The sequence below is a fragment of the Capsicum annuum genome, chromosome 8 (genome assembly GCF_002878395.1).
Source record: "Capsicum annuum cultivar UCD-10X-F1 chromosome 8, UCD10Xv1.1, whole genome shotgun sequence".
Lineage (NCBI taxonomy): Eukaryota > Viridiplantae > Streptophyta > Magnoliopsida > Solanales > Solanaceae > Capsicum > Capsicum annuum.
Genome location: NC_061118.1, coordinates 163,604,248 through 163,624,712, shown reverse-complemented (window position 1 = coordinate 163,624,712; position 20,465 = coordinate 163,604,248). Strand labels below are relative to the sequence as shown.

Below are 20,465 nucleotides of genomic sequence, written 5' to 3'. Positions count from 1 at the left end.
TCGGCGTATATCCATGATGTCAGTCAATTCATCTTAATTACAAGTCTATAGTATTTAAAATTCACGAGATTTAACCCTCATTAGAACAAAACATGAATAATATTATCCACTAACTCTTCATCATATCTCCAATAATATTGAATTTGCAAAGAGAACACTGAAGAGAAAATGTAAGCTGATGAACATAAAGAATATAGTCAAATATACTTCATCAAAAATTAGTTTTTAATTTATTAATTAAATTCGATTTTGTCTCGGGGATAGCTTGGAGAATTTGCCGTATTACATGACAAAATTGGAACCATTCATGTATATATATACTTAGACCTACATATATCCTTAGACTTACATGGGATGAAAGTAATTTAATTATAAAAATATTGAAACCATGCTTCTTAATTAATTAATAAGGTTTCTCGCCCTCTACATTTCCAGCGGGGAAATAGTTGCACATCACAAACCATGCGTCAAGATTATTGCATTTCAGTCTTGCACATCTAACTTGAAGGGTGTTATTCCAGATTACCGCAGTATAATGCGCGCACATATCATGTTTGCATGAGTTGGAGGCATAGTCGTAGTTTGGTTTCTCTCCTACCCACAAGTTAACGGCATCCACAGACAAAAAATCGCCATAGCCCATGGCAAGATTTTCACCATAGGGTGAATCTGAATGCACCAATTCGCAATCAGCTAATCTGATGGATGAATAGTCATGGGCTAAGGTAGCAAGTGTGTCATTCCATGTTAGTGATGGGAGAGGGACACCAACTTGTGCACGAGCGCTGTTGTGGGCTTCAACTATTTCATCGGGCGAATTGTAGGCAAGTGAAGAATGAACTATGGCTAAAACCATGAAGACAACAAAGGTTGAAAGCTTTGACATCTCCATTTTCTTTTGATTTACTTTTATAGAGAAATTTGAAGGAAACAGAGATGGTGATTGTGATTGTGCTTTAGAAAGCTGTGATAGCTTTGGTATATATGTGTACTTCTTGACAAAAAACAGTAGAAGGAGGAGAAAATTTTGCAGCAAAACAAGAAGCTTACGGTTAGCCAGTGAATGTGGGAATTTGGATAAAAGTCCTGGTAAATTAGCACCATAGAAAAATGAGGGAGTAGGAATTTAAATTGTGTTTGACGTTCAACATGACTTGACAAAGATATAGGTTCACATGCATAATCTACAAGTTAACACTACGCCTTAATTTTATCTGATAAGCAAATACAAATATTATATGAACTGAAAGAGACATGCTAGGAGCCCATCGTTTTGGCATAAAAAAAGACAATGGGGAACCACATCAATAATTTTGATAATTAAACAATTGCAAATAAGTTTGTACAAGATTAGTTTAAAATCTACTATTACGTTTATGTAGCAAGCGTGAATTAGTAACTTAAACTAAGCAGAAGGTAATTCTATATCCTATGCAACTAGTTAAATTAGTAACAATTTTTTAAACTTTGATGTATATGATGACTCTTTTCATGCACTCTATTTTGATGGTTTGACATGAATTAATTCAAAAACAAAAGAAAGTTTGGACTCTAATTAAACTCTAGGAGCGGCAATTATGGGAGTAATTAGAGGTTCCTAGACAATTAAAATAGAATTACTTTTGATATAAGAAGCACAAATTAAGGATATGCCATAAAATCACGTTGTAGACTTTGAAAAGTCATTGTAATTGAACTGCATATTACTCAAAACCGAAGCTTAGATTAATGTCTTTATGGACAAAAAAGTCATCAGCTGCACGGAATAAAGGTATATAACCTCTAATTATTGCCATGAGAAGACAACTATACTTTATGTTGAGTTTCCACAAGAATGAAATCTGTGAAAAGGAGATATGGTTCAGTTAATCGACGATATTAGCGGATGATTTTGTGCACTTTTCGTGAATCATGTGAAGTTGCAAAACTCTGAAGCAACCGATGATAGCATATTTCAGATTTGTTGTTCGAACCTTTTTTATCCCGCAAGACTTTCTTTTTCTTCTTTTCTCTTTCTTGGGTTTCGTGCACGTGGGGTGGGGTGGGGTGGGGTGGGGGTTTATATCTAGACTTCAGGAACCATGTTAGACAATGGCCAGATTTGACCATTACTGCAGTAAGCTAGTTTGATAAGAAGGGAGGAAGAGAAAAAGGGCCTGGTTTTCTTCGAGTATTAATATTCAGTTGCTAGCTAAATCTTATAGATGAGAAATGAATACAGCCAAGTTGTAAAAAGATTACCTTCAAGGAAGAAAATTGTAACAAATTAACAGAAAGAAATTCTACACAAAGAATGAAATCGATCGTCATAAATTAGGTCCTATCTTCAATATTTCTTAAATATGCTACAAACAAGTCATTCCAGATATCTGTAAGTCCTGGTAAGCACCAGTGCATGCAATCATCATGTTTCTTCCCACCTGCTGTAGACGGATGGGCATCGGCTCTAAACTCACTCACATGAGATATGTCCAGTACATGAAATCTAGTGCCTTGAAAGGCCCTGTATAGATGCTGGTTCACAAGGCGAACCTCCACATTTGTTCCGTTATTTTTAAGGGAAAAGAGTTCCTCCACCTGGAAAACAGAACAGAACACAAGGGTATTACACTTCAGTGACCTGTCACTTAGGGGTCGTTTGGTTGGGAAAAAAATTATCCCAGGATTAGTTATCCCACCATGTATAGGGGATAAGTTATCCCATCATTATAGTGTAAATGGTGGGATAAATAATAACTATACTAACTAATACCTCACACCAAACATGGGATAAAATAGTCATTCATTTTATCTCCGGACTATTTATCCCTTATAACTCACACCAAACTACCCATTAGAGTGATGTAAAACCCCAACTTAGGATAAGGAGTCCTACATCAGCAAAACAAAAGAGGGATGTTGGGTATATAAATAAACAAGTCTTACTCCCTAGTGACGCGTTTTAAAGCCGTGCAGGTCTAGACCCAAAGCGGACAATATCACTAGTGGGTTGGGCCGTTACAGGGTCTCCGGGCCTTGATGGTTCGGAATGTCCGTCGCGGCTAGGGCCCTGGCGCAGGGCGTGACAAGAGTGGTATCAGAGCTACTCTTGTGTCAGCCCTGTCGATGTGGGACAGTTGCAAGTGGAAGCAATTGTAACAGGAAGAGGGCACAGATATGAGTGTGTTCCAAAAACAGTGAGGGTTGCCTGAGACACTAGTAAACTATGGACAGGTTCTTTCTTTCTTTTTCTTTTTTACAGTTAACAATATGGACCATGTCAAATAGAGAGAGCTACCTCTTGAGACGAGAGAGGTTGTGAGCGCTGGCAAGAGCCACCCTGGTCCCAGTCACCTCCTTCAAAATGCCTTGGGGATTGGGTTCGCATGAACACTGTCGTTCTAGGTCGTATTCTTTTGTTCAAATAAGATATCTAGGAGAAACAAAACACAAATAAGCTTAGAGAAGCACATGTAGACCTCTGAGGTGTATACAATACAAAGCAACTGAAGTTATAGTTTCTGAAAGCGGCTAAAGAACATTTGAGGTTCTTCCTACCAACATTATACAAGGCAAGGACATAACTCCTATGAATCTATGGAAGCATATGCAATATAAAGATTTAAAGCATAAGCTCCATGAAATCATTAGCATGATGAAATACTATCAAATTATTGTTAGGAAATGGATATAATAACAAGAACACAACATAGAATAGCTTCTAACAAAGATTCGTTTGTTTTTTGATAATAAAACAATAACAGCAACGTCAAACTTCTCCATAAAAGAGTATCTTCTTTTGTAGATAATTTTCCACCATCAAAATACTGAGTTAACATCACAAAAAAAATCTAAGCTAACTCCCAAATGTATTTTTCTTGTACATCAATGCAAACCAAAACAAAAGGTGAGCCTAAATGCTCAAGGCAAAGCCTCCATATTCTAGGCAACATGTCCAGCTTAAAACTCAAGAAAATTGCCTTGTCTGAAAGATTTGCGCAATCACGTTGCCTGGTGGCCAACTTAAGAAATGTTTTTTAATCATTGCTTCACATCAGTATAAAGGATAATGTCTCAAAAGGCATATCAAACACACATCTATATACGATGTTCGACGGTCCTTTATAAATAACTCAACAAGAGTAGGATAGAACAGTACCATATGCTTTAACACCATATCAAGCCCACTGTCAGGGGACACGGGTGGCACCACAGGATTGCCCTTTTCAAAGAAAAGCATGGGTGACTTTACCGGATCAAACTTTGATGGAGCCCACCACCTAACAGAAGAAATCGAAAGCAAGATAAGTAAATCAGTACGAAGAAGATTGGAGGAAACAAGATACTCAAAGATGCAATGATTGAAACTAACAGAATGTCAGCTCAAAATACAGGAGGACACCTGAACCCAGTTGCCAGATAAAATCCACTTCCTTGAGCCATAAAATATGTAGTTCATAAATTAAAGTTACAATGCTATATAAGAAATTACAGGTCCTGAAGTACCTAGACTTAAGAAATTATAAGTTCTGCAATCCTACATAAACTTAGAAACTATAGGGTCTGAGATGCCTTGACTTCAGCACCTATAAAAGTATTACACATTGTGATCAAACCTGAAGAATGAGTGTGCAAAGCAAGGCAGTAGTGGTTTATGATTTTTCAGGGGAGGCAAGGAAGAGAAAGCAGTTATTGATGATTAATCACTTTTGATTTGAAAAATACGGATCTGTTATGGATCATCAGGAGGATGTCAACAAAATGAAAGGATACAAAAGCAGTAACCACAGCAAATTCCAAAGTGCAACAAAAACAGAACCTGTGCGGTGAGAACATATAACAAAATTTTGGATTTAATTAGGTGATCATACCCTCAAAGGCTCAAATCCCATCAAGATAGATTAAGTACAGAATGACCCAAAGACACTATGATGCTACATTGAATACCGAAGTATTAACCATGCCATGTTCACCTTTCACAGAACAGCAAAAGTAGTCTCGGGGTTCACACCAAAGGTATCTTACATGAAATGATTACAAAAGAAAATAACCTTACCAGTGACCCGTATTAAAGATGAGAATGTCGTGAAAACTTGGCGCATCCGCCCATGTTCCTTCCGGTACATCAACATCAACTCTATAACCCTCCTTATATCCTAGAGATTCCAGTACCCCTCCATTGGCATTGGCTGACCACCTATATCATACAAAATACAGAGTATATGCATGAAGCAATGAAGAATGTAAAAGTAGTTCATAACTTACTTAAATACTTGGAAGTTGACATTCGTGAGCAAGCCATTATCAGCCATAACATCCACAAAAGCACAGTTATAAACTTGAAGGAGAATTTGAAAATTACTAAGTCTTGAGCATATTGTCATAAAACCACCAACAACAGTTTTCTTTTACACACCGTATTTTTGAACAGTTAACAATATGTTAGGTGTGTAACTAACCATCCGCAATTAGATCTCCAATGCTATTAGTCACACAAACTAGACATGCCCTAGTATCATCTATGTATTAGTAGAGTAACCTTTAAACAATAAAATCCTACTGATGGAAATTCAAGATGCCAATGGTTACTGGTTAGCAACCATAAAACATTATGTTCCGTGATTTAACCATGAACTTAAACAGCAACAACAACAAACCCAGTGTATTCCCACCAAGTGGGGTTTGGGGAGGGTAAAATGTACGCAGTCCATACCGCTACCTCCATAGAAGTAGAGAGGATGTTTCCGATAGACCCCCGGCTCAAGATCATGAACTTAAACAGCATCTTCATGAATAACAAAGTACACTGCTATTCATAGATGAGCAGACTAAGGAACCTTAAATCACCAAGAAAAGTTGTTTTTTTAACTCCAATTTTCCTCAACACTCAACTGAAGGACTAACATAGATAAGAGGATTCAAATTTATGATCTACAGTGTACACTTCCTCAGTGTAATTCTGTAAAAACTAGCTGACAGCTTCACTTCTATCTTATCCCGCCTAGGGAAAAGCAGTGCCATAAGATGCACATGGCACACTAATTGAAATAGCAGAAGAATAACAGCAAAATAATCACTGAAGTATTGAATAAGAAAGTCTCCACATAACCAAAAGTGTAAATGATGGTCCTAGGTTCTTATATGCATGACAGAAACAGGCATGTGTTGCCTAGTCTAATAATCTGTCAAATTAACATGATTAATGTTACATTAACAGATGTGATATAACTTATTAAGTCTTACCTACCGTAACGAGCCAAAAGATTTGTCCGGTGATATGAGATAGTAAGGTTATACTTCAGAAAGGTAAAACCACGATCAGCACCAGCAGGGCGCCACTTTTTCACATCGCCTGACACCCGCTTCAAAGTACAGAAAAGTGAAACAAACATGTTTCTGTTTAAGGAATCCCCAACAAACCCTGCACTGTTTAACATACATAAGGTCTAAGGTAGCACTCGATCACAGTTAGAAAAAAAAATAAGATAAGATAAAAGAAGGTTTCAAAAGACTTGTTTCCATTAACAATATCCATGTTATCAACTATACAGAGAAGCCTCTACGTCTTCAACAGAGGTAAATCAAGTATATAAGCCACGGAGGCACTAACGGTTTTGTCCTAGAATACATACATAATGATGGATTATGAGCATTTTAATATTATATCATGTAATATATTGTCTCATTACTACTAGTTAGTGTTTCATTACTACTAGTTAAGGTGCAGTGATTCTCCATACGTTTTGGTGGCAGTCTTTTAGTGGCATTATGCCACATTACTCTCTATCAATTGTTGTCACTCCATCCATTGAATTGCTGAAATGTGCAGCATCTGTTTCTAATCCATTAATTGTTTGAAGCCATTACTTTTATTAGTTAGTAGTGGATGAATGTAGTGATAAGTTTTCTTCTGACTCTTGTAACTTTTAGGGCATTCATTTACTATCTTTACTACCCCACTACTTCTTATTCATTACATGGAAGAATTGTACACCTATAAATAGTGGTGTTTCTTCCTTTGTGTTGGATAAGATGAAGTACAAGAAAATGTAGAGTATGAAAGAGAGTACTAATTATATTAGTGAAAGAGAGAGTTGAGACCAAGAAAATATTCCAAATCTCTAACTATATTCACTATACAAAGAATAATTATATGTTGAAGAAAGGTGTTCTTGTGGTGGTGCTTTGGACCCTTCAACTAATCCTGAGTTGCTCGAGTTATACATCGTGATGGGTTGTTGTATCCTGGAGGGGACAAGTCAAGAGCGATACTACTGGATCGGTGTAGATTATGCCACAGTGGGCTTGAATCTCCTTAAGGAGAGCGAGATATCCGGGCCTCAGCCTGAATATTGTTTATTCATTTTTTTTGTCATTTCATTTTCATTTGTAATTTATTATAATTTGTGGTATATTACACCAATAATTTTAAGGAGATGCATGTTATGTTACGGTTTGGAAAATTGTGGATATCAAAATGGGAGATCTCAACATCACTAGTTTCTACAAAAGATGGAAGGGAAGAGATGAAAGGTAAACTGCTTTTCTACTTGCTCAACTCAAGCAGAAGGAAAGGTAATAGAAACTTTTCTACTTGTTGTGGGGAAAGGTCAAAAACCATTTACCTAACCTTTTTTATGTGTGAAATCATACTACTTTTCACAATCATAAAGTGGTATTCAAACACTTGAAATAGCGGGGTTGTTGATGTGAGAAAATGTCATCATGAAAAATGTGATATTTGCACTTTTGAGAATGAGTTAAAAAGTGTTACAAGTGCATATACTAGTCTTGAAATAAATCACATGTTACTATTTATATATGAGTTGATGTCTTTACTATTTATATATGAGTTGATGTTTTTGGTTCTAATATGCATGTTATCAAAAAGAACGAAAAAATTGAGGAGCCATTTTGACATGAAAATTTGGGTGAAAAACATCACCTAATTGGGTGAAAACTTGCCATGAAACTCCTTTTGATTCAAATATGTGATAGTGATGTGAAGAACAAAAGGAGTTTGCTAGCCTAATTAAAATAATGAGATATACTATTTTTTTTTTCATAACCGTGGTGTTCGGGCCAGCTTGCACGCACCTCGACTAAATCCACGGGATACCTGCCACCTCCCACCAGCAACAGGTACCATGTACCTCTGTCCACCAAGGCTAGAACAGATGAAAAGAAAACACCTAGTGTTTGTCTCTGCTGGAAATTGAACCTGAGACCTCATGGTGCTCATCCCAAATTCATTGAATCACTAGGTCACACCCTTGCGTGCATAATGAGATATACTATACACACACAAAATTTAAATAAATCAAAACATTGCCTATTTATGCAGGGGTGCAGGAAGGGTCACACCCAGGAGTGTGATGTAAACAGCCTGTGGCTGCTTCCATGGATTGCCGGTGACCTATAGGTAACACGGAGACAACTTTACCATTGTTCCAAGGATCCCCATTAAAAGGAATCTTTTTTAAAGATTTGTATATATATTAAGTTCACAATTGTCTTTAAATCCTAAAACCGCCTCCAGGTACAACAGACAATAACAAGATCAACAATTTCCATGACTTAAATTATTCTCTAAATCAAAGTAACACAAGCTTTTGTTATATGTTATTTCGTTTCATTCCACAGCTCATATAAACAAAATCAACAGAAAGAGGAAAGAGAAGTACCGATATTTTTGTTTCTGAAGCGATTAAGGAAGGAAACAGGATCGAATTGCGGGAGATGACATTGATAGGGTTTCCAACGCCACTTAACAATATCAAACGCATTTGATTTTTTACTACCAATGCAATTCCATCCTTTATAGATCTCCTTACAAGTGTTATCATAGCGCGGGGATTTAATACTCGGGTCGTAAATCCATTGGCCGTTGGTGAAGTTGCACGACTTGGAATATAACACACTGTTTTTTACTGAAGTGGTTTGAGGGGAGGTGTTGAAGAGAGAGAAAGCGAGGAAGAGAGAAGCGAAACAGAGGAGAGAGAGGAATAGACAAGAAGGAGAGATTGATAAGGAAGATGGCTGCTTTAGCTTCTTCCATTGATTGGCCATGGAAACTCAGCTTCCTCCACTGTATTACTTCACTCTGTGCAAATTTGTTGCGACTTGCTGCTAATATTTTCAGATCCGGCGCATACTTTTTTTTTTTCTTTTGGCGCGTGTGGGGTTCTTCCTGGTTGTTCTTTAAAGAATATTTACGGGTTAATTTTGGGATTATTCGAAGTTAGTTATTCCACTATATTTATTTTATTACTATAATATAAATGATATGATAAATAATCTTGTATTACCTCCAATTAAATATAAAATAAAATAATTCTTTATTTTACATCGAGGCTATTTATCTTTTATACCTCACACCAACTATATCAAAATTATTTATCCTGAATACCTCACACCAACCGATCCGCAAAAATTTTTTGGCAAATAATATATATAGTAGCACTACATTTTTTAGTGCAGAAAGACTTTGGGTTCCTTGCTACAGCCTCCCAAAGTAAAACATACAAAATTCCTAGCATGCTATCCCTGAGCAAATTAATGGAGTCCGAAGCGTAAAAGGAAAAATTTTTTAGTCAAAATTTTAAAAGGGCACCCAAATACTGAAAAATTTCAAAAGGGACAATATAAAACATAAGTTTATTTTATCTATTACAAAGTTAACATCGTTAGTTCAAATGTTAGAATGTAAGGTAAAATGATGAGTTTACCTTACAAGGTAAACTGTGTCTCTGACCTTACAAGGTAAACCGTGTTCCTTACCTTATTAATTTTCTTTTACATACCGCTCATTTCATTCATTTTTTCATTTCACTAGTTTCATCTGTATTAGATGTGTTTATTTTTTCTCAAAATCTACTTTCTCAATAAATTTGCACTTTAGGTATTCTACTTTAATCACTTTTTTATTTAATATTTTTCAATACCTAATAAACAAGTATGCAGTATAATATTATTAATTATTTTTGTAGCTTACTAATTTGTCAAATATTGTTGTTATCATATCACCTTATTAAGTCTAAACCTACGTTAAGTTAGTATTGTCATGCATGTGTAAAAAGTTTACCCTTTAGTTGTATGCTCAGAACTAATTGTAATCTTCTTTCTGTTTAGATATGGACTATCAAGACTTTATGCATCTAGGACCATCACAGTATGACGTATATGCCACGCAAAATAAGTATCAGTCCGAGGTTATTTGGAAAGACACATTAAAAGGAGAAAAGGCATGTTTGATAGTGCGGCGTCATGATAATGGTTTTTGGCAACATGTTAGAAATCATTCATTTCATCCTCGTCTTCTTAATTATTTTAATATTTGTGGTTTTAGAGGCGTTATAGATGTTGAATTCGTTCTCTGCGATTTTTCCCTTATTACTGTACTTGTTGAAAGGTGGGGACAAAAAATGCATACCTTTCACCTGAGAACGGGTGAAACGACTATAACCTTACAAGATATGAAACTCATGTTTGGAATGATCGTAGATGGAACTCTCATTCTTCATCCAGGTGTTGCTCAGATATTGCCTATCAACATGCAACAAATATTTGCCGAATTAATAAGATGGATACCTGACGTAGACTTTTTTCAAGGAAATAGAATTTTTTTTAATAAGATTAGAGAAATATATGAAAAATCTAAATGAAATCTAAATGATCCTCCTTATATTTATCCGGATTACAAGTATGATCAATTATTTTTTTCGCCTTCCACATACCACTAGAAACTGCTCTAAAGCGTATCATCCATTCACACCCCGATAAATGTTGGTTGCAAATAACCTTCCAACTGTCTCTTTTAGATCGATCACAAAGAAATTATGTACCCTTGATTAGATTATACTTTCTTACAGCCGATTTCATTTGTTTTTTGTTATTGAATAGCATACCTAAATGCAGATACAAAATATATATTAATAACAATATCGAATGACTAAAAATTTTTAGTTTACTAGTTTATGTATTAAAATACCAACCTGACTTAATATGTTCAGGATTATTTTGATTCCAAAGTGGAGTTCGAAAACAATTTCATTGACCATGCACCTCAACTCTTCTAGACTTTCTGATCTAAATATGGAATTATTATGGAAGAATGATTGTCAGTATAGACACCAACGAATATAGACTCTCCATTAACATTTTCATCATTATTATCATCATCATCATCACCACAAAATTGATCATCATCTGACGATTCATATTGGGAAGGTTCATCACTATCCAACTCCCCTTGTACGTCGTCATTGTTGTTCACAATTTCTGTGAGTTGAGTGAGCGTAAATCCACAATCATTAAATCTGCAAAATGGATAAATCATCTCATTAATTATAAGGAAAAAAAACTACTTAATTAAATAAAATGGATTGTTCATTACCTATTAATTGCCTCCACCGAAGAAGGATATTGTGGACCACTTGAATTAAAATTTTTCAAATTCATAGTCGCACTACTAGGTCCTCCCATATCAAAATTATTCACAAGTTCGGGTGAATTTTGATAATGTGTTTCAAACCCACCATCAAATTGTTGTTCCATTGCCATTCTTGAAGAATCAATATTCAAATTCAAAGAATTTTGACTTACTCGCACATCAAACTCACTGTCCGTGGGTTGTTCAACAATAGGAGAATGTTCCACACACGCATACATGTCAAGCGTTTGTAAATTAAGGCGATTACCAAAAATTTCAATGGTGTGAAGAAATAAAGATAAAGAATCATCATTCCAAATAGGCATTTCACCAATGTCCGTTGGACGAAAAATAATCCGGACATCGTCAAGAAATAACCACATCATCTTCCGGATTAGTAATACTCATTTTACTCCTAAACAACCTTTTCAAAAGATCATATTTGAGAGATAAAGGAAATAATTGAACCACTATAGGACGCCGACTATATCGCATCGAATCTCCATCATGCAAAACTTCACCACCCAATGTAAATTTACTCTTACCTTATCCATTTTAAAGTAAGAAATAAATAAGATTCAACATATTTTTTAGTTATGAAGTTTAACAATTTTTTTGAGTTGATGCAAGAAATAAATCTCAGCTCACACTCTCTTTATATAGCATCGAGAAGTTGTTACAAGGTAAACATGGGATCCTACCTTATAAGGTTAACGACTCCATTTACCTTGTAGCTTTGCATACACTTTCATATAGATAATAGATAATGTAAACTCACTATTTTACCATATAAGGTAAAATATTTTACCTTATAAGGTTATCTCATCATTTTACCTTATAAGGTAAACTCATCATTTTTGAACTGACGGTGTTAACATTATAATAATCCCTTTTAGAATTTTTCAATATTAGGGTGTCCTTTTGAAATTTTGATTAAAAAAACTTGCCTTTTAGGCTCCGGACTCCAAATTAATGCGTGAATAACAAAAGAGATAGCAGGATGGATAAAGTGATTGTTAATAGACCAAGCTCTAGAGGAACATTAGCTGAATCAATAAAAATCCAATCTCAAAATACAAGTTGACGACTCTCCAGTAGACAAATTGTTAATAGACCAATCTCTAGATGAACATTAGCTCAATCATTAAAAATCCAACCTCGAAATACAAATTAACGACTCCCCAGTAAACAAATACTATCAAATAAGCAATTGTTTCACATAACCTGCATTGCGTGTTCTAATGCAAGTCGGAATTCTAAACAAAATTAATTTGAAAAGAACCCAATTATACAAAATGACAAAAGAATCATAAATTACTTTTTGATTTAGCTTATACAGTACTCATTCTCAGACAATATCTCTGGTCTGGACATGCTAAACCAGCTAATTTTTTGCAGTTACAAGGAGCAATACCAATTGACAGCAAGCTCCTAGCCTATTATACAATACTCATGAATCCTATCATACAGAAACAACTTCCTCCAACAAAAATTGTCAACTTTTCAACACTTGGAGCATGTCATCGAATACAGCTGAAGACGCTTTGCATCTTTTAAACAGAGGCGTTTTACTATCAACGAAGAAGTGGTTTGAGGTGGAAAACTTGGCACGCTGGCTTGTAAGACCTCTTGGCTGCTGCCTGTTCAAATTTCTTAGTTACAGGTTCATTCTCTTCTAAGCTGGTTTGAATGAAAAATCTAATCCACCAGGATGAGCTCCTCAATTTGGCCTACATAGAGAGAAAAATAAGTACAGTAAAGTTTTCATGCTTTACAAAAGAAGAGAACACGCATTAGCCAACAACATCACTCTCTAGCGTGAGAGCAGTTAGGAAACATCAATTACAGTAGCTGTAACTTTTTAAAACCTTTTAGATAGTTGTACAAGTCAAGTTGTCTAGAACAGAACTTGGGAATTAGGTCCGAGTATAGCATAGGAAGTGGAAGAGTTAGCTGTGGTTTAAACAAAGATGTCCTATTGTTGATGAATACAAAATCTACACATAGATAGATGAATATATCATCATCAAATTGTAATTACACCAAATTGAGGAACGGAGATCATTGACTTACCGGTCGGCCAAATTTTGACAGCTCTGCCCCTTTAACCTTTTGCTGACCAGGATAACCTAAAAAAGAATCCAATATTTTAGATAAATGTCAAGCGGTTCTTATTATAACGTCAAAAGTATTTATAAAAGAACTGCCTTCTTACACTAAATAATATCCAGAGTAACCCTACCTCAGTTTTACATCACTAGTTCTAAAATGAAAATCAGCCGATTTATTTAGGAAAATTGAAATGGACAAAGTTCTTAGTGTTTACCAGATAAAAGAACTAAACCATCAGCAGCCACCCTTGCTAACTCTGGTAGAGTTTTGTTAAGGTATCTTGGAGACAAGTAATCCGCTGCATCAGATACTACAACAAGAGAGAACGACTTTGAACGGTAGGGAAGAGGAAACTTAATATCGGCTACTCGCACAATCCCTTTGTGAACAAGAGCCTTGCAGTTGCTATCAGTTTCATCTAAATCGTATGGTTCAATCCCCCAAGCTTCAGTGTCCTCTTCTTTTAATAGTTTAGAGACCACTGAACAAGTGTCAGGTCCTACGTGCAACACTTTCCGCATGTTGTCCCCATATGCTTTCTTCAATACAGGTAATGCTCTGTGAAGCTCAGCTGTGCATGAAGTACCACCTAACAAAGTTTTACGCAAAACAAAACCAATATAAAGTCCAAGGCCAAACATCTAAGACAACAACTGGAATTTTCCTTTAGCAGCAACAAACAATTAAGGAACAGGGAAACTAACAAATAGTGTTTGGCTAAGCATTTCTTAACATCCAGTAAGATTAATATTGACAAATTCCTAGTAGTTACACCAAGCACACATTATATAACGGAGCTTCGAGCCTTTCTTACAAATACCATGTCATAGATATACATGCAATGAAAACTTCAAGCATTCAAGAGAATAGAAAAAATATGAAGAATGTTGCTCATCCCACATAACAATACATCTAGACGAACCACAGCAGCAAGATCATAATTATGCACTACTTATAGAGTCTTGGTTTTAATTTATTTTTCCTTTTTCAAAAGCAGTCTTTTACATCAGTCCCATTGGAAATAGGAAAACTTTCTAGCAACTGAGTCATACACTGTCATGCCAGCAAAAATGCAAATTTTGTTCAGTTACATAGATGGTTACCTTCAAGTCTACTAAAAGCATCTGCTGCACTTCTTCCACCTGTCAGAGAAAACAGTAAAGGGATCGTAATTCAGAAGGCATATAAAAGAATAACCATGTGCAGTAATCTTAGAAAATAATGATAGAGGTGATCATCTTCATCCAGAATCATATGATCAGGAGATTATAATAACATAAGCAACTGCTTATCCGGCATATGATCATTATAAAGAAATATATGGATAAGGACCTGAACCATGATAAACGTAACCAATGATCAGCAATGCTCCCTGAAATTTACATAAAAGTGATCATATCAATGGCTATTATAGGATTGGGATCATTTAACAAGATCCAGAATTTAAGAAAATCAAGACAGGCACACCATCAAAAAGCAACATTTTATTAATATTTAGAGGAATAGCATGAAAAAGAAATGGAGATGCCTAAGCAATATGAAAAATGAGCTCTCGTTAATGGTAAAAGGCCCATGAATGGAGTGATAAATAGAATGCTGATTCAACAAGAGTGGAAACAAGAATATCTATGTGGAAGTAAAATAGATGTATTTTACCATCAAGTAAGGTAGCATCTACATTGAATGGCATTAAGCATAGGTAAGTGAGAACCTTATGCCAATTAAATCAAGTGAAGTACCCCTACGTCTTTGAAGGGATTTTGTTAGTTTCTCATGAGTTTTCTTTACAGTAAACCATACAAGACAAGCCCTCAGTTATATAGGCTTCTCTGACTCTACTTTTTTGTTTCTGCTTTAGCTTCTCGATTTTGGGGATGAATTGATTGGATACTCATAAAGAAGAATTTGCACAGTGAACATTTAAAAGGCATGTTTATGAGTAGTTCCAGTGATCGGGATGCTTCACAATAAGTTCCTTCAGTTATCCTAAAAAACTATAATAAGCCCCTTCTCCTACCAAATTTGAGGGTATGACAGTTTTTCATGATTTTGCTTATCTTAAAATGGACTCTAGTTCCAATTGCATTACTATAGGTACCATTTGATTGACAGTATAGTCAAAAATGTGTTTGCAAGGAAGTAACAAAGAGATTGGCATTTACCACAACAAGTCCTAAGGACAATAAAGGAGATGGGCGTGATTTGGGGTGTAAGGAGCCCACAAATGGAATGCTCCCAGTATCTGCAAAACGGCGAGTTGGCCTTCTTGACATATTGATTAGTGGTAACTGAAGCATATACAACATTAATACAAGTTAATAATAAGGTTATGATTGCTGTTCAAAGTATTGCTATTTCATTTGATGAGTACAGCAATAAAATCAGCACTACTAAACGAGGAAAAAAGAGGTGTGTTGTATAAGATGTCTTATGAAAAGATTGGAGTAAAGCATCATATGAAAAAAAAAAAAATGTTGTATACGTACAAATCGCCATAGAAGACTTTTAACTGTTGAAATAACTTGATAACATTAACTCCCCTATGCAAGATACTTTTAACATTCAATAGTACTGAAAGGCACAACAAGCTTGGTTCTTCATAACAGTATACATAAGCAGATGGAAACAGATCATAGCTAAAAACTCTCTCTTCAGCTGCAATTAACTATCAAACATTCAGACGTCATACAGGACATTCAACTTAAGGGAAAAACATTTTAATAGATCCATATCTGTTTGACCCAAATATGAAAACTTTATGGTTGTTCAAAGTTGGGGATTTCAGTGTTATTATCTAAAATCATGGTGAACTTAGTAGTTGTGCATCGGGTTCTGCCTGAGCCATATATAGAACTGAAACTCAGTAACTTAAAATCTTGGATCCGTCTCTTTCTAACATGTCTATTATGAGATTAGAAAGTAATCTTTGCCAAGTTCTAACTTAGTAATAAATCCATAATAAAATGCTGCAATCATTTCTTATATAGTAACTTTTCATAATAGAAGATCCTCTAAGTCTCTGACTAAACAAACAAGGAAAGGTTGCAACTTAAAGAAAGCTTGTTATTAAAATCAAAATTAGTAAACTAAATAGTACTAAATACTATTCCAATTTCTCCATACTTATCAATTGTAGTTCAAATTTAAGCCAAATAGTAACTGTTCCATTTGCTTTAGTAGATCCTTCCGAATGAAACTACATTGCATGAGAGTTAGTTAATGAATAAAGCATATAAATGAAGCAGTGCAAACTGAAGAGACGAACATTGTGAAGTGGATAAGAATGGAGAATTTTCCGGGTCGGGTTACGGAGCTACCTGGGTTGATAGATCAGTGGGAGTAATATGGAGATGTTGAGGATGAAGGTGGGATCTGGATCTGCTTGCTTTGGATTTTACTCGCCCCGCTAACTGTGTGAAGGAATCATTAAAGAGGGAAAAATGAATTACGCACTCATAATGTTCCTTTTTCTTTTCTCTCTCCTGCGTTATTGCAGGTTTTGGGCCTGTCTGGATCGTTTTTTGGATTAGGACTTCTGGATTGGCAACAATGAACTCAATGGAATGTGAAATATCGGCCCAACACTGGGCCGTTATTAATGAATGGACAAACAACATAAATTTCGATAGTTTGGAGTTTAACTGTAAATTTTTATTTTTTTTTTATATTTGCATGATTACTGAAATTTCAATTTAGAGCTTCGAAGCTCCTAGATGGCCACTGTCCCGGAATTTCAATAATTAAAATATACGAAAATCATGCTTATTTTGCACATTGTTTACTGACTACTAAGAAATAACTCTACGAGTTTGCTTTCTGTTTTATTATAAAGTGTTGTTGTGAATAAAACTGGATCTAGGGGTGTGCAAAAATCGAACCGATCGATAAATTGAATCGAAAAAAATGTTATTGTATTATTGTTATTGGGTTATTAGGTTAACGGTTTTTTAAATGGTTTTATAAAAAAAAATTATTGGGCTATTCGTTCGGTTTGGTTTTTTCTTATTGGGTTATTGGGTAAACCGATAACCCAATAAGAATATATATATATATATATATATATTATTCCAATTATACAATTCTTAATTTCTCCTAACAACATTTAGTTCAAACTTGAAGATTCTTGTAAATTAAAACACATTATATAGGATTTTTGTTTGCAACTAAGATTCTTTTTTTTTTCATGTTAGTTACTACTATTTTTATTTTATGAGTATTTTCTTATCGATTAAACCGAAAATCGAACCATTAAGAACTAAAAACCGAAAATCGATAAAAAAAAATCTTATTAGTTTGGTTATTGGTTTAGCATATTTATAAAGCAAAAATCGATAAACCAAACCAATAATATGTAAAATCGAACCGAACCGATCGATGCACACCCCTAACTGGATCAATAGAATATACCGTGTCACATGATGTAGCCTAAATTAAACAAAAATTATATAACGTGGAGCTTTTTTCATGAGATTATCGTATCAGAGCAAAATATACAACAAGTAATGGTTATTGTGAAATCGATGATTTTAGATGATGGCCTAAAAGAAAGAGGTTAAAATATAATAATTATACTTGGTGAAATTGATTATTCTAGATGATTAAAAAATATAATAATTATACGTGGTAAAGGTGAAAGAAACATAATTTTAAATTTTATTGATTTAGTGCATGATAATTTTGTTGAGTAAGATCGACTCAAGATTATATATCAATATTGACATTTATTTTTTGAGGTTGAGTTAAAGCACTAATTACAATGTCATAACCACCACATAATCTAGGTTATTTGACCGTTTTACTCGCATTTAATATAAATTTGGCAAGTTACCAAACAAGGCAGTGGGGTTTTTTTTCAGCCTAGCATATGTTACTTGTTTGTTTTGAATTATTAAGTGGACCATGTTCCATGTTACAACTTGAATAATTTATATGAACAGTTTATATAATTAACCAAATCGTAACAGACATTAGGTGGACCCCGACATTTTTGTCTAGTCCCACCAGAAAAGGTCCAGCTTTTAATGACAAAAAATGACAATTACCACGGTAAAAGAATGTTTGATAGAATATATAAGAATAATATTGAATAAAATGTATTAGTAATATATGTATTATTAATTTAAATATTAATAATGTTTGTATTAATTATATAAAGTATCATTTTTTGTTTTATACAGAGTGTTTGATTCAATATATTACAAATAATATATTTTTACATTTTATTATAAAAAGATCTCTATTTATCAAAATACCTTCTTTTTTACTTCTCTTTGAAGAACAGCAGCAGCTACTGTTGGAAAATCCGATGACGCACCAGCAATACAGCTAAAAATCAGCTACAATCCGAGGACGCACCAGCAATACAACTACAAATCAGCTAGTAGCAGCAACTTCAGCACGCAGGGAGCCAAATATCTTCATGGAGGCAGCAGCAATACAGCTACAAATCAGCAGTAGCAACAAACAGAGAAAAAAAAGCTGAAAAAGAAGGGTAAATTTGTCATTTAACAAATTAATGCATGTGTTACAGATTTTGTATTACTAATACATGAGAAATGGTGTATATTATCAATACACCTTTCAATACATAATAATGTGTATAACTAATTCTTTTATTAGTTATACATAGACTAAATATTATATCAAACAAGGTACTTATAATAAACATTAATTAATACATGCACTATTTTTTTCAATACACTCTATCAAACGACCCTAAGAGTGCCTAGATTACATTCTTAAACATGCTTGATAGTTAGTAATTAATAATAGTGAATCAATATTAATATTTGATTATGTAGTTCAATAATACAATATTATGTACTTTTACTTAGTTGGGTCTCAGCTGTCTTACTTGTCAAAGGATTATCACCACGAGACCAATGTGAAAATCAAAAGTTTGAGGTGTTGAAATTCGGCTAAAATAATACTCCTTTTTTTGGTAGTAGCTAAAATAATATTCCTACTCAGGAGCGGATCTATTAAGACCCGTGAGGGTATCACATCACCCGCAAGCTTCAACGAAAACTTTATATATATAGGTGTGTATGTATACAGAATATAGATAAATAGTAAAGTGTCACCTTGGGAACAAGGTTCTCTTTGATGTGAGTGGCAAGTGGTTATGTTATCTCCTTGAAGTGTGTGGGTTCAAATCCTGCTGGAAGTATTTCCTCCGTTTCGAATTTGTTGGCCCTCCCTCTAAAAAAAAAAAAAAAAAATTTGTTTCAATTTACTTGTTCAACTTATTAAATTAAGACTATTTTACATAAATTCTTTCCATTCTATTCTTAATAGGTAATAAATATAACTATACTTTTCAAATTTTTGAAAATAACACTTATATTTTCAATAAAAACTTTATGAAACTTGACTTTTTTTCTTCTTTGCAAGGAGTACTATTAGTATTCCTATAAGATTTTCAATTCATGCATGCATATGCTACAATTTTCCATGCTTAAATAATTATTAAGTCTTACAATGTTAAGAAGGGTAAAAAGGTAAAATATACTCTTAATCATTGGATTTCTTAATGGTGTGTCAAGGTTGAAACGATCATCTAATTTAAAACGGAAGAAGTGTTATTTTGTACGTTTATTGATTCTCAATTGTGTCCATATTATCGACTAGTGCTTCGTCTATATTATCCGTAATTAATTATTATAAGTTATTTATATATTAGAATTAATAATATTTTTTATTATATTACCTCTAATTAATTACTATAGGTCATTTATATATTAAAATAAATAATATTTAATTAAAAAAAAAGATATTTATGATGTTTTTTTAAGCTACTTTAACCGTAATTTTATTATATCATCTCTAATTAATTATTATAAGTCATTTATGTATTAAAAAATTAATAATATTTAATTAAAAAATGGATGACGTGTCTGCCTATATTATCCCTAATTGCTCCGTGATATATTATATTATCCCT

At 34.1% G+C, this 20,465-nt stretch overlaps 3 protein-coding genes across 4 annotated transcripts; all 3 read right to left on the bottom strand.

Annotated features, from left to right (window-relative positions):
- Positions 1-261: 261 nt before the first annotated feature.
- LOC107879914 (pathogenesis-related leaf protein 4-like) lies at positions 262-1,078 on the bottom strand. Its single transcript, XM_016726843.2, has one exon. The coding sequence runs from the start codon at positions 890-892 to the stop codon at positions 404-406; it is 489 nt and encodes a 162-aa protein (XP_016582329.2). The 5' UTR covers positions 893-1,078; the 3' UTR covers positions 262-403.
- Positions 1,079-2,226: 1,148 nt separating this feature from the next.
- LOC107840153 (protein trichome birefringence-like 13) lies at positions 2,227-9,188 on the bottom strand. The gene is made up of 6 exons (XM_016683904.2): positions 8,664-9,188; positions 6,223-6,400; positions 5,036-5,176; positions 4,139-4,259; positions 3,278-3,412; positions 2,227-2,577 (listed from the first exon to the last, which is right to left on the bottom strand). Exons 1-6 carry the CDS (start codon positions 9,046-9,048, stop codon positions 2,314-2,316), a joined length of 1,224 nt encoding a protein of 407 aa, XP_016539390.1. The 5' UTR covers positions 9,049-9,188; the 3' UTR covers positions 2,227-2,313.
- Positions 9,189-12,699: 3,511 nt separating this feature from the next.
- LOC107840152 (probable pectin methylesterase CGR3) lies at positions 12,700-17,059 on the bottom strand. 2 transcript variants are annotated; one of them, XM_016683900.2, is made up of 7 exons: positions 16,840-17,059; positions 15,685-15,810; positions 14,855-14,894; positions 14,626-14,664; positions 13,737-14,111; positions 13,484-13,539; positions 12,700-13,140 (listed from the first exon to the last, which is right to left on the bottom strand). In XM_016683900.2, exons 2-7 carry the CDS (start codon positions 15,793-15,795, stop codon positions 12,985-12,987), a joined length of 777 nt encoding a protein of 258 aa, XP_016539386.1. In that variant the 5' UTR covers positions 15,796-15,810; positions 16,840-17,059; the 3' UTR covers positions 12,700-12,984. The 2 variants fall into 2 exon arrangements, with proteins under 2 accessions (XP_016539386.1, XP_016539389.1); XM_016683903.2 differs by having other exon boundaries at positions 16,788-16,927.
- Between the last annotated feature and the right edge of the window lie 3,406 nt (positions 17,060-20,465).